The 12,283-nt window shown below is 61.7% G+C and overlaps 1 protein-coding gene across 4 annotated transcripts in view; it reads left to right on the forward strand.

The window, feature by feature from the left end:
* The window catches only part of MYRIP (myosin VIIA and Rab interacting protein), a 266,848-nt gene that overhangs the window by 239,959 nt on the left and 14,606 nt on the right, over positions 1 to 12,283 (forward strand). For all 4 annotated transcript variants that reach the window (XM_058288187.2, XM_071211987.1, XM_071211986.1 and 1 more), the window contains one exon: positions 5,076 to 5,270. In XM_058288187.2, the coding sequence (XP_058144170.1) occupies positions 5,076 to 5,270 (195 nt within the window). The remainder of the gene's footprint in view (positions 1 to 5,075; positions 5,271 to 12,283) is intronic.

Here is a 12,283-nt window from a genome sequence, read left to right on the forward strand (position 1 = left end):
AACTGAAACGTCGCTGCACCGAATCTTTCTAGCCAATTTCTGCCAGCTATTCAGGAGGACATGTGGGCTTTCTCTTCTGACCCTTGGAAAGGAGGAAAAGATGTACAGTCAGGGCATTTGGACAAGTTGTCTTGCCCACTCCAGGAGCCTGGCGGGAGCACTGCCCGGAGCCAGGAGGCCTTTGTAAGGCGGGGCCGTGCGGTGTGACTGCACCCAGGCCCACAGGCCTCCCCTGCTTGGGTCTCCCTCAGCGGCTCCCCGGGCGGCTGGTCTCGAAGAGCCCTGCTCACAGCTCTCCCTGCGCAGGGCCGCGCGTGTCTGTGCGGCCTCGTCGGTGGGCCTCTGGCCGTGCCGGTGGCGGCACTGTCTTGCGCCGCGAGGGCCCCGGGCCCTGGCAGCAGCCCTGGAGCCCTTGGCTTGTGGATGCGCCGGCCAAATTCCATCTCGCCAGCGCCTGCTCCCCATGAGTCTGTGTTCCCTCTCGCCGGTCACAAGCAGGCCCAGCCCAGGCCAGTGGCGCTTCATCCACAAAGGCCCTTTCTCCAAGGAAGGTCTTGTCCTGAGGTTCCAGGCAGACCGGGACTTTGGAAGAACACGGAGACGCAAGGCCACGAGCCCAAATTCCAGCGCTGCCTCCCCTCACTGAGCCACAGTCCCTCATCTCCAAAGGCCGAATCAACAGAGCGGCAGCAGAGCGTGAGCCCAGGCCGGCTGTGGGTCCCTTCCTAGAGTTCAGGATGCAAACGTTCTCCTCTGCAGAGTCCTGAAGGCGCAGGCCCTCCTCTCCCCTGGTGACCCCTTGCCTTCCACGTGCCTTTGGGAAACAGTTTATAAGGAACGGAGTAAAAATGTCTGTCTGTGGCAACATCTGAATACTAAGGAAAGTGCGTGGGTTCCAACGGGATGGACAGCTTCCTAAGGCTAAAGCTTGAGTAGTGGGGCAGAAAGGAAGACACGCTGCTCTACTTGACAGTCCCTGGAAAGAAAAGAGGAGACAGCTGTGGGCTTCAGGACGGCCCCACGTTAGAGCGGGAAGGCGTCTGTCCTGTTGTGAGTCGAGCGGGGAAGAGTGGGTCATCGCAGAGGCTGAGGCTTGCACGCGTCCTCAGCGAGGGAGTGGCGGGTCTGCGCCCTGGCAGGGGAGGAGTGGGGCTGCCTTTCTCCCTCTCCGTGGGACGCGGCTGCTGTGGGCTCTCAGCCTGCGATGCTTCCCGCTACGTTAAACCCCGAGGCACGGGCTGCGGGCTTGCGCCCCAGTGGTGGTGTGGTTGGCAGTATGGATTCCATGTGCCACGAGGGGTTGTGACTCAGACGAACCCTAAAGCTGGACTCTTGGGCTCTCAAAGTGACCCCCAGTAGCTGGGGGGCTGAATGGGAGAGTGTGGGTGCCTCAGAGCAAACCCTGCGCTCTGCAGACCAGCCACTCGAGAGCCTGCCGCGCCTGCCCTGCACATTGGCATACGCTTGGCGTTCCTCCAGGGAAACATGCGTGGGCCTGGAGTTTGCTAAATGTGTTATTTAATTTGTATTTCTTTGATCACTGGAAGGCTGGCTTATATGTTAGCCAGGGTTCAGCAAAGAAACAGAACAGGGTAGATGTACAGAGGTTTGTAATAGGAATTGGCTCACATGACTTTGGGGCTGGCTTAGCTGAATTCCGTAGGGCAGCTCACAGTTTGGGAACTCTGACGAAGGCTGCAGTCCAGAAAGCTGGTTGACTTGTAAAGACAGGACCTCTTCCTTCTGAGGCTGACATCCTCAGCTCCCTTCACGGCTGTTGGCGGACCGGATGAGGCTTGCCTCACTGAGGACAGTCTCCTTCCTTGGTTGGAGACGCATCAGCCGCAGGTGCGACCAGCTGACAAATAAGTTAAATCCAGACATCCGGGAAGCAGACATGGCCCAGTGGTTAGGGCGTCCATCTACCACATGGGAGGTCCACGGTTCAAACCCCAGGCCTCCTTGATCTGTGTGCAGCTGGCCCATGCGCAGTGCTGATGCGCGCAAGGAGTGCCGTGCCACGCAGGGGTGTCCCCCACGTAAGAGAGCCCCATGCACAAGGAGTGTGCCCCGTAAGGAGAGTCGCCCAGCGTGAAAGAAAGTGCAGCCTGCCCAGCAATGGTGCTGCACACATGGAGAGCTGACACAGCAAGAGGATGCAACAAAAAGAAACACAGATTCCCATGCTGCTGACAACAACAGAAGTAGACAAAGAAGAACAGGCAGCAAATAGATACAGAGAGCAGACAACTGGGGCAGGGGTGGAGGGGAAGGGGAGAGAAATTAATTTAAAAAATCTCTAAAAAAAAAAAATCCAGACATCCCCTCACAGTAACAGTCAGGACTGTGCTTGCTTTGACCACACAACGGACACCGTCTCCTCGCGCAGCTGACAGTGAGCGTACCCGTCACCTGGGACGAGGGCTGCCCGCCGTTTCATCCCGTGACTCCTGTCTTTGAAGCCAGCCTTCTTACTGCGCCCGCCCCTCCCGTCCCGACCTCCGCGGCCTGATCCGCTTACCCAAGTGACACTGTCGGGTTCGGTCCCCTGAGGATGGCGTCAGGAGAAGCTCAGCTCCTGCAGGGAGCGCGCTCTGGGCTTGGAAGCCCCCTGGTGCTGGAAGGCAGCAGCAGAAGGCACCCTGCCGCTGTCCATTGCTCCTGCCCACAGGACTCCCGCCAGCCCCCTGCATCCCCACCGGCTTTTGATCTCAACAAAACCGCATCCAGTGCTGAAGACAGTTCTCTTTAACGTCGTTGCGGAAGGTGCTTCTGCTTTTAAATCTAGCCTGGCAGGGAATGGGACAGTGTACATACCAAGTCAGTGTCAGCCCTGTAACAAATCTCCCAGCCTAACGCTCTGGGGGCCAGTGAGTGGCCCGAGGTCCAGGAGGCTGCGTGTCCTGCTCAGTGCCCTGGCAGTGCCCCTCCCACCCCCAAGCCGAGCACAGCCGCTCCTGTGTAACAGACAAGACTTGACTCCCTGCAGGTGGATCGCGGCGTGTGAATTCTGGTTTGTGTTCTCAGTGGAAAGCAAAACCGGGCCGCCAGCCGGAAGTTCTGTCCAATTTTCCTTTGGCCTTTCTCGGTGCCTCCCCAGCTGGAGGCTGGTTCCCTTGGAGGGGCTCCAGGCCTTCCCCCACGCACAGACCTTCCGGGAGAAGCTGTGACGCGCCTCCCGCCAGCTGCCGGGACCCCTCCCTGCGACCTCACGGCAAGTGCAGAGGCCACACAGAAAGCATGTCAGTGTGCAGGGGGGAGGACAGAGGCTGCCCACACCGTGAGGGCAGGGCCTGCGCCCGTGCTGGCCAGCAGCCCCCAAACCTGCTATGTGGGAGCACCACCTCCACCGGGAGCACGGCCCCAGCTGGGAGCATCATCCAGCCAGGAGCACTGCCCAGCCGCGAGCACAGCCCCAGCAGGAGCACGGCCCCAGCCAGGAGCACAAGCTCCACCGGGAGCATGACCCCAACTGGGAGCATGGACTCCCCCGGGAGCACCACCCAGCCTGGAGCACCACCTGCACTGGGAGCACGGACCCAGCCGGGAGCACGGGCTCCACCGGGAGCACCACCCAGCCAGGAGCACCACCTGCACCGGGAGCATGACCCCAACTGGGAGCATGGACTCCCCCGGGAGCACCACCCAGCCAGGAGCACCACCTGCACTGGGAGCACCAGCTCCACCGGGAGCACCACCCAGCCGGGAGCACGGGCTCCACCGGGAGCACCACCCAGCCAGGAGCATCACCTCCACCGGGAGCACGGCCCCAGCTGGGAGCACCACCCAGCCAGGAGCACCACCCAGCCGGGAGCCCCGCAAGGCGCCCTAGCACATGGGGACTGAACGGTAGGGATGAGAGAACTGGGACCTGTGCACTCTCAGAAGGCACGTGGTCAAAACAGCCCGTGGGCGATATTTGGCTTCCAGCTGGCGGTCCCCGTGGAGAGTGAGCAAGGCTGTTTGTGGAAGGGACAGCGCGGTGACCGCCAGCAGCAGAGGTGGCCGCTCCTTGCCGTGTTACACTGCTCGGCTGGAGCGTGTGCTCCCGCATGCCGTGGTCGTTCTCACCGAGGACCGTGTCAGGCGGCGAAAGGGGAGCTGCTGCACGCACAACACCAGAGGTCGGTTGGTGGCAGTGACTTGCCCGTTGACGCCCCGGCCGGGTAGATTTGCGTGACGTTCCACCTGTGTCCATCCGCGTGCTCTGACTTTTTTGTCTGAAACCCCGAGTCGTGTATTTCTTTCCAAAAGACATTCAAAGGCACCTCTTCTGCCAAATGGGGCCAAATGCGTGTTTCTTGCTGGTAGAAGGGAGACAAATACGCCTGCATACGTACAAAACGGCCTTTTCTAAAACGGACTTAAGCAAACAGCGGCGCTGGCTCATGCCAAGGCCGTGCTGAGCCATTCATGCCCGTGGCCCCGGCCACGAGAGCCACAGGCCCCAGGCCCAGGGCGCAGCCTCCCAGCGCGGGGGGAGGACGGCAGGGGCCGGGCGGTGGTTCTGTGGGAGCTGAAAGAGGCAGAGAAACGCTGTCCGGACGCTTTGCACGGATGAGAAAACCGAGTTCCAAGATGGAACAACTTGCCCAGGTCCCCCGGCCAGACGAGCTGAGCCAGACCTGGCGCCCACGGCGCCCAAGCCTCAGTCCAGGAGGCTCTCGCTGCGCCTCGGCGTGGGTGTCGTCGGACGTATTTGAGGATACGTTGGGGACATAGAACAGCGTCTGGTAAACAAGGTGGTGGGTCTGAAGCCGTCAGGGAGGCCTGGAGGCCGGCAGCTTCGCTGGAGCTCCCCCACGGCCTCCGCCCCGGAGAACCTGGGGCTACTCCCTGTGAACCTGGGCTACTCCCTGTGAACCGGGGCTACTCCCTGTGAACCGGGGCTACTCCCAGCGGGGCCGGCCTCGCCCGGTGCCTGTGCCGCGGTTCCTCTCTCCTCACTGTTGGCGCATTGTGTGCGGGATGACAAGCCGGTACGCAGTGGAGAGCAGTGTGCAGTGAGTGGGGATTCCGTGCTGCTGTTAATGGTCGTTCTTGTCTTCTGTCCCCTCCTGTGCTTGGGCCAACAGAAGTATTCTGCTGTCTCTCTCTGCACCATCTCCACAGAAGTCCTGAAGGTCATCAACGCCACAGAGGAGCTGATCGCGCAGTCCACGGGGCCCCTGCACTTCCCACCAGCCCCTCCCGGCCAAGAGGAGGGGGCGTTTCCTCCTGGGACAGACCAAGTGAGGCTGGACGAGCAGCTGACGTCCCTGGAAGAAAACGTAAGAGGGGCTGGGCGTCCCCGTGTAGGAGGAGCGCGTGCAGGGAACATGATGCTGTGTCCTCAGCTGGACACAGGGACACACACACACACCACGCTGTGTCCTCGCCTGGGACACAGGGACACACACACCACGCTGTGTCCTCAGCTGGACACAGGGACACACACACACCACGCTGTGTCCTCACCTGGGGCACAGGGACACACACACACCACGCTGTGTCCTCGCCTGGGGAACAGGGACACACACACCACGCTGTGTCCTCACCTAGGACACAAAGACACACACACACCATGGTGTGTCCTCGCCTGGGGCACAGGGACACACACACACCACGCTGTGTCCTCAGCTGGACACAGGGACACACACACACCACGCTGTGTCCTCGCCTGGGACACAGGGACATACACACACCACGCTGTGTCCTCGCCTGGGGCACAGGGACACACACAGCACTGTGTGTGCTCAGCTGAGACACAGGGACACACACACCACGGTGTGTCCTCACCTGGGACACAGGGACACACACACACCACACTGTGTCCTCGCCTGGGACACAGGGACACACACACACCACGCTGTGTCCTCGCCTGGGGCACAGGGACACACACGCCACAGTGTGTCCTCAGCTGGACACACACACACCACGCTGTGTCCTCACCTAGGACACAAAGACACACACACGCCACGGTGTGTCCTCGCCTGGGGCACAGGGACACACACCACACTGTGTCCTCGCCTGGGACACAGGGACACACACACACCACGCTGTGTCCTCGCCTGGGGCACAGGGACACACACACCACAGTGTGTCCTCAGCTGGACACACACACACCACGCTGTGTCCTCACCTAGGACACAAAGACACACACACACCACGGTGTGTCCTCGCCTGGGGCACAGGGACACACACAGCACGGTGTCCTCAGCTGAGACACAGAGACACACACACCACTGTGTGTCCTCGCCTGGGACACAGGGACACACACAGCACGGTGTGTCCTCGCCTGGGGCCACAGGGACACACACAGCACGGTGTGTCCTCGCCTGGGGCACAGGGACACACACAGCACGGTGTGTCCTCAGCTGAGACACAGAGACACACACACCACGGTGTGTCCTCGCCTGGGGCACAGGGACACACACAGCACGGTGTGTGCTCAGGAAGGTCTCAGTGTGGGCCCAGAAGCATGTCCTGGGGTGGGGTTTGCCTTTTCGGGGAAGTGCTTCGGGAAGGCTGGCCGTGCGTGGAGTGAGGGAAAGGGCAGGAGCCTCGGGGAGCGCTGCAGAGGGCGCTAGCAGATCCCTAGGCGCTCTGGGGTCCAGGCTGCGTCTCGGGGTTGTCCTGGCCCGAGATGAGGGAACCGGCCCCTCCAGCGCCAGCAGGTGCTGCGTCTCCACGTGCAGAGGCGGCCTGGCCTCTGTGCAGACTCAGGACCCTGGGGCTTGGGGGCCCGAGGGCGGTGGGGAGGGTGTTTCCGAGCACGTGGAGAAGGTAAAGGCAGCGCGGCCAGTGCCGCTCCAGGATGCGGTGGCCAAGCACTGCGGCCGTGTCCAGCCTGCCCTGCCTCGGCGTTGAAGCGGCCAACACGGCCGGGACTCGTTGTGCCTCCCCAGCCCCAGCCCCAGGGTCCACCAGGGGCCGGTTCCGCATCTCCCTGGGCCACGTTGAGCCCAGGCCCTGCCAGCACCCCCCGCCCTGTTCCTGCCGCTGCCCGGCTCTCCCCGCCTCGAGGCCGGCCATGGCTGCTGGACTCGGCTGAGCAGGAGGGAAATGCCTGCCGTCGAGTAGACAGAACACTACGTTTCATCTTTGCAAGTAAAATATGTAGCATGATTCCTGGCACAAAACACGTGACCCAGTAAAGCCCAATAAATGTCCAGTGTCCTCTTAGCATATAAGACACCTCATGGCCCATCTCCTAAACTGGCCCACAGCATGTACTAAAGGGAGTCGTCCAAACCTTTCCAACCTTGGTAAGAGGACCCAGCGCCTTCCCTCATCCTCTGACAAGTAGGCATTTGCTGCCTTCAGCACAGAGACACCGAGGAAGAAAGGAAATAAAACCAGCCCTGGTGGCGGCGATGCCTCCCCAAGGCCGGGCTTTCGCTGGGGAGTGGGAGCTCTCCTGGGGCGCCCGGGAGCGGGGCTTGCTCCTCGCCCCCCTCTGGACTTGTTCCTTCTGAGGCCCGGCTAGGCCGGGCGTGGCGCCAGGTCCCTCCTGCTTCGAGGAAGTCTTGGCGGAGGGTCCGGGCCCTGGAGGAGGCGGCGGGGTGCCAGGCCCCTGAAGGCAGCACGCGGGGCCCCGGAGGCACGCCCCAGACACGGCCTCTGAGGAGGATGAAGGCCATCAGCTTGTTCCCCCGGAAACGCGCACATCTCTGAGGTGTCTGGGGAGAAAGGCAGGCCTTACCTTATTCTCAAAATTCACATCCGCGTAGTTGAGACTTAAGCTTCTAAACGGTGTTTGCAAACCTCGTTATTTCTGTCGAGGAGCTCTGTCGCTTCTCCTTCCATTCAAGGAGGAAAAACAGCGTCTAGGCTCCAAATGCGTCTGTGGCCGGGGGCGCGTGGGGGGGGACAGGACGCGCGTCCTCACTGGGGCCGCCCCGTCGCAGTGCGGGGCGCGTTGGATTTGGCCTCACGACGCTGGTGTGGCGGCGCTCGCCTTCTGACTGGGACGAAAGCAAGAGACTCTTTTTTGGTTGTGCTTTTGGGAGGTACCGGGGATGGCACCCGAGACCTCGCCCGCGGGAAGCAGGCGTTCGGCCTGCGCGCCGTCTGCTCCCCCGGGAATAGGTTCTTACCTGCCAGCACCCGCAACCCCACGTAAGTGCGTCCTTGACCTCCCGTGGAGACGTTTCCAACGCCACAGACGCGCGGAGGCACAGAGCTGTTGGGGCTTCAGCCACTCCGACCGGAGCCGCGGTCACCGATGGGCGTGGCTTGCCCGTGAGGCTGGGCCAAGTGGGGTCGGGTGACCCCACTTTCCAGACCAGCAGAGCCGCCCTAATGTGGGGTGCTTGACGAGCGCCATTCCCAGAAAGCAGCAACTGCCAAAGGTTCATACAATAACAACAAAATCAAAATGACCCAATAATCGTTTACTTTAGGAGCTGAAGGCCCTTTGCCGTGGGGGCCCTGCAAACCTCAGCACGCCGGCGCCCACCCACCGCCTCCTGTGCTTCCTTCCCATTCCCGCCCCACGGCACTGTGACCCGGGGTCTGTGTGACTCCTTGCCGTGGGGCGGCCTGTGCTTGGGGGGTGTTGAGCACTTAACGAGCCCCCACCCTCGAGAGGCCGGTGGCAGCACCCCCTCGGGTGACGGTCAGAAACGTCTACGCCCCCACGTGTTCGGGTGAGGGGCAGAGGCAAAGCCACTGCCGCGTTGGGTGGGCACAGCTTCTGCAGGGTCGTGCCCGCTGTCGTCTCTGGAGCCGGCTCTTGGCCCAGGTCCGACAGGTGGGTGCTCAGCAAATGCTCGTGTGATGAGGGGTGACATCGGAAGGCTGAAGCCTTTCAGAGAAAAGAGGAAATGTTCGGCCTCCGATGGACAAGATCTCTGCCTTTAACTGTGTGTGCAACTCAAGTCTTCCAGGTTCATGGTCCTCAGATGGCCTTGATCTTAGACACACAGAACTGCAGAGGTGAAAGTAAAGATACGGTTCCTCAGAAATGGAAGGTAATCAAAACACTTACAACGTAGGCTCCTCTGAAAATATCCAGTTTAGATGACAACGGTCTGTTGTCACAGCATACTTAACAAAACAAAGACAGCGTGTCTTCTTTGCCCCCAAGGAGAATGGTGAAAACTGCAGTGGGCTTGTCATGTGTGTTTCTTTTGGGGTTCATTAATACTTTCAGTTCCACACACATGCCCTTCCCCACTGCTTCCAAGTGTCAGAAACCCGCAGGGGCCTGTGGCAGAGAGGCCGCCCGCCACCTGCGCCCAGAGGCTCACCCGCCCTCCTTCCCTTCCTGACCCCCCAGCTCTTGGAGCTTCATCTCAGAAGGAGCTGGAGACACTTCCCTGGGGCTTTGGCTCCCACACGTTTTGGAGAAGACAGGGATCTTCATCTCATTTCCCGGATCACGGAGCCACAGGCACGCCTGCCCTCTCTAGGACGGAACCGGGGCAGCGGGGAAGGGCAGGGCTGGCTCTGCGGGTCCCTGGACGCGCCGCTTCGGTGAAATCGAGGCCACAGAGAGCTCGCCTTCGTTCCTTCCCGTGACGCCTTCTCTCTCCTCCTGGAACACTGGCTCCCCTAGACCAGGGCAGAGGGGAATGGGGAAAGGTGAACTTTGGGATGAGAAGCTTCCGCTCTAAAAATACTTCTGAAGGTCCCGGAGCTGCGTCAGATGAGGCAGAGGAAGGGCACCTGCGGCTGTCGAGTCTCCTCTTCGTCAGCCGCCCTGTCCCCTGCTTAACCAGGGGATCGTCCTCCTTCTAATGCTGCTGGGGAAGAGAGCAGCTGGCGCCGGATTCCAGCACGCCCTCGTCTCAGCTTTGGCCCCGCTGGCCGGGAGCTGGTAGGGGCACGTGCCATCAGCTCTGGTCTCCCCTGCGGGCAGGATGCCCGGGGCCAGTCGCAGCCGCCGCAGCAGCCCCGGCGTGACCTGAGGCCCGGGGCTCGGTGTCTGCAGCTCGCGCTGTGCAGCTTGGAGCTCTCGGTTCCTGTCGGGTCTGGGAGGGGAGTGTCCTAAGGGACTCTTTGCTGAGGTGCGGCCAGGGGAAGCAGGGCAGACCGCAGCACCCGGGGAGCAGCAGGGGCCAGAGGCCGAGCCGGGAGGGCCAACGAGCACCTAGGGCCGCAGGCCCCAGGAGAACGCACGAGAGGAAGAGCTGTCATGCCCCTCAGCTGCGGGGCAGGGAGCCCTGGCATTGACACACGTGGCCCCAGAGCAGGGCACAGAGCCGGGCGAGCGGGCCACTGCCTGGGGACCCTGCCGGCCCCTCGCGGCCTGCGGCACATCTCGAGGCCGGGCAGGGGCCTCTCCTCAGGGCAGGGGCCTCTCCTCAGGGCAGGGGCCTCTCCTCGGGGCAGGGGTCTCTCCTCGGGGCAGGAGCCTCTCCTCGGGGCAGGGGTCTCTCCTCAGGGCAGGGGTCTCTCCTCAGGGCAGGGCAGGGGTCTCTCCTCAGGGCAGGGGCCTCTCCTCAGGGCAGGGCAGGGGCCTCTCCTCGGGACAGGGGCCTCTCCTCGGGGCAGGGGGTCTCTCCTCGGGACAGGGGCCTCTCCTTGGGGCAGGGGCCTCTCCTCGGGGCAGTAGCCTCTCAGGGCAGGGCAGGGGCCTCTCCTTGGGGCAGGGGCCTCTCCTCAGGGCAGGGGCTTCTCCCCGCCGGCCAAGGCCCACCTCCTCCTCCGTGGGGGACAGACGCGGGCTGCACCGGCCTCTGGGGCGCCCTGCCCATGTGGCACACACCTGCGGCGGCAGCCGGCAGCCTTGGCAGTAGGCGGTGGTGTCCGTCCTCCCGCAGCACGAGAGGGAAGTGGCGCCAGAGGCAGGCAGCAGGTGCCCGGCGCCCCTGGAGAGCAGGGGAGGCGCTGCCCGCGCGGCCGTGACCTCAGGCCCCAGGAGTGCGGCCTGGAGCCCGAGGCCAGCAAGGCCAGGTGGGGTCACTGGGGATGCCGCAGGCACGTCCCGGGAAAACAGACAAACCAGCACCCCAGCAGCTCCGCGGGTCCCACGGTCAAGAGCTGTTCAACACCATTCAGCCTAGCGTGTCGCCCACCAAGTATTCCTTAGGGAAACGCCCGGTCTCGGCCCTCGGACCACTTCGAGGAAGGTTTTGCAGAAACAGATGCCAGTGGATGGACCACAGCGCCAGGGCCCGGAGCGTGGGCCGACAAGGCAGTGCCCAGGGGCCCCTCCAGGATGCACCATCCGAAACCAGTGGCGCCAGGGTGGCGTTTCACCACTGGGCTCCTTAAGGCTGGAGTAACATTTTCATTAAACAGCACGTGGACTTCTCCTGTAACCCAGCGGCGGGGCCGGTAGCGTGACCATCTGTGGACACAGAGACTTGGGTACCTGTGACCGGTCCAGTGGAGAGGAGAATCGCAGCCTCCTAGGACAGGGCCGACAAAGCGTGGCATCTGGCATCACCCTCTCAAGCTCAAATCCCGGCTCCACCTCCTCCAGGCTGAGCCCTGGGAAATTCACTTGATCTTCCTGGGCCAGAATGTTCTCATCTTCACCACAGTGACCAGAGAAGTACCTGCCCGAAGGGCTGCTGTGGGCATTAAATGAGAAAGCCACACGGAGCCCATGGCTCAGCGCCTGTAACAATAACTGTCACTATTCTCACCATCAGCAGCAGCATCTTGTCACCATCAGCAGCAGCATCTTGTCCCATCAGTATCACCAGTTTGTCACCTTCAGTGTCACCATCATGTCACCATCAGTGTCTTGTCACCGTCTTGACGCCATCTTGTCACTATCAGCACCACCGTCTTGTCCCATCATCGTCCTCCATCTACTCATCCTCTTCCAGTCCTTTAAGCACCATGAGTTTGGCCAGAATTTCCTTTCAGCAGGTTCTAGTGCCAAACCACTGAATCCTCCCTTCCCTCTGGCACCAGGAAAGCAGGCTAAAGGGACAAAAAGTAAAAGATGGGCTGCCTCGCCTTGCTGAGGGGTTGGAGTTGTTCCATGTTGCCTTGTCTTGGCAGAAGAAGCGAGGAACGTGAGCGGACGACCGCACTGAAGGGTCAGCAGTGAGGTACAGAAGGATGTGGTGATGGTGAGCTCTGCACGCTGCTGGTCACGTCAGGGCTCCAAGACCAAAGTTACCTTCCACACTTGGATATTTCATTTACAAATAGAATTCCACATTTTGTTTCATGGTGCAAAACTCTTAAGTTTAGGGTAGCGGACTTGGCCCAGTGGTTAGGGCGTCCGTCTACCACATGGGAAGTTCGCGGTTCAGACCCCGGGCCTCCTTGACCCGTTTGGAGCTGGCCCATGCGCAGTGCTGATGCGCACAAGGAGTGCCCTGTCAAGCGGGGGTGT

Source organism: Dasypus novemcinctus, chromosome 26, assembly GCF_030445035.2.
Source record: "Dasypus novemcinctus isolate mDasNov1 chromosome 26, mDasNov1.1.hap2, whole genome shotgun sequence".
Lineage (NCBI taxonomy): Eukaryota > Metazoa > Chordata > Mammalia > Cingulata > Dasypodidae > Dasypus > Dasypus novemcinctus.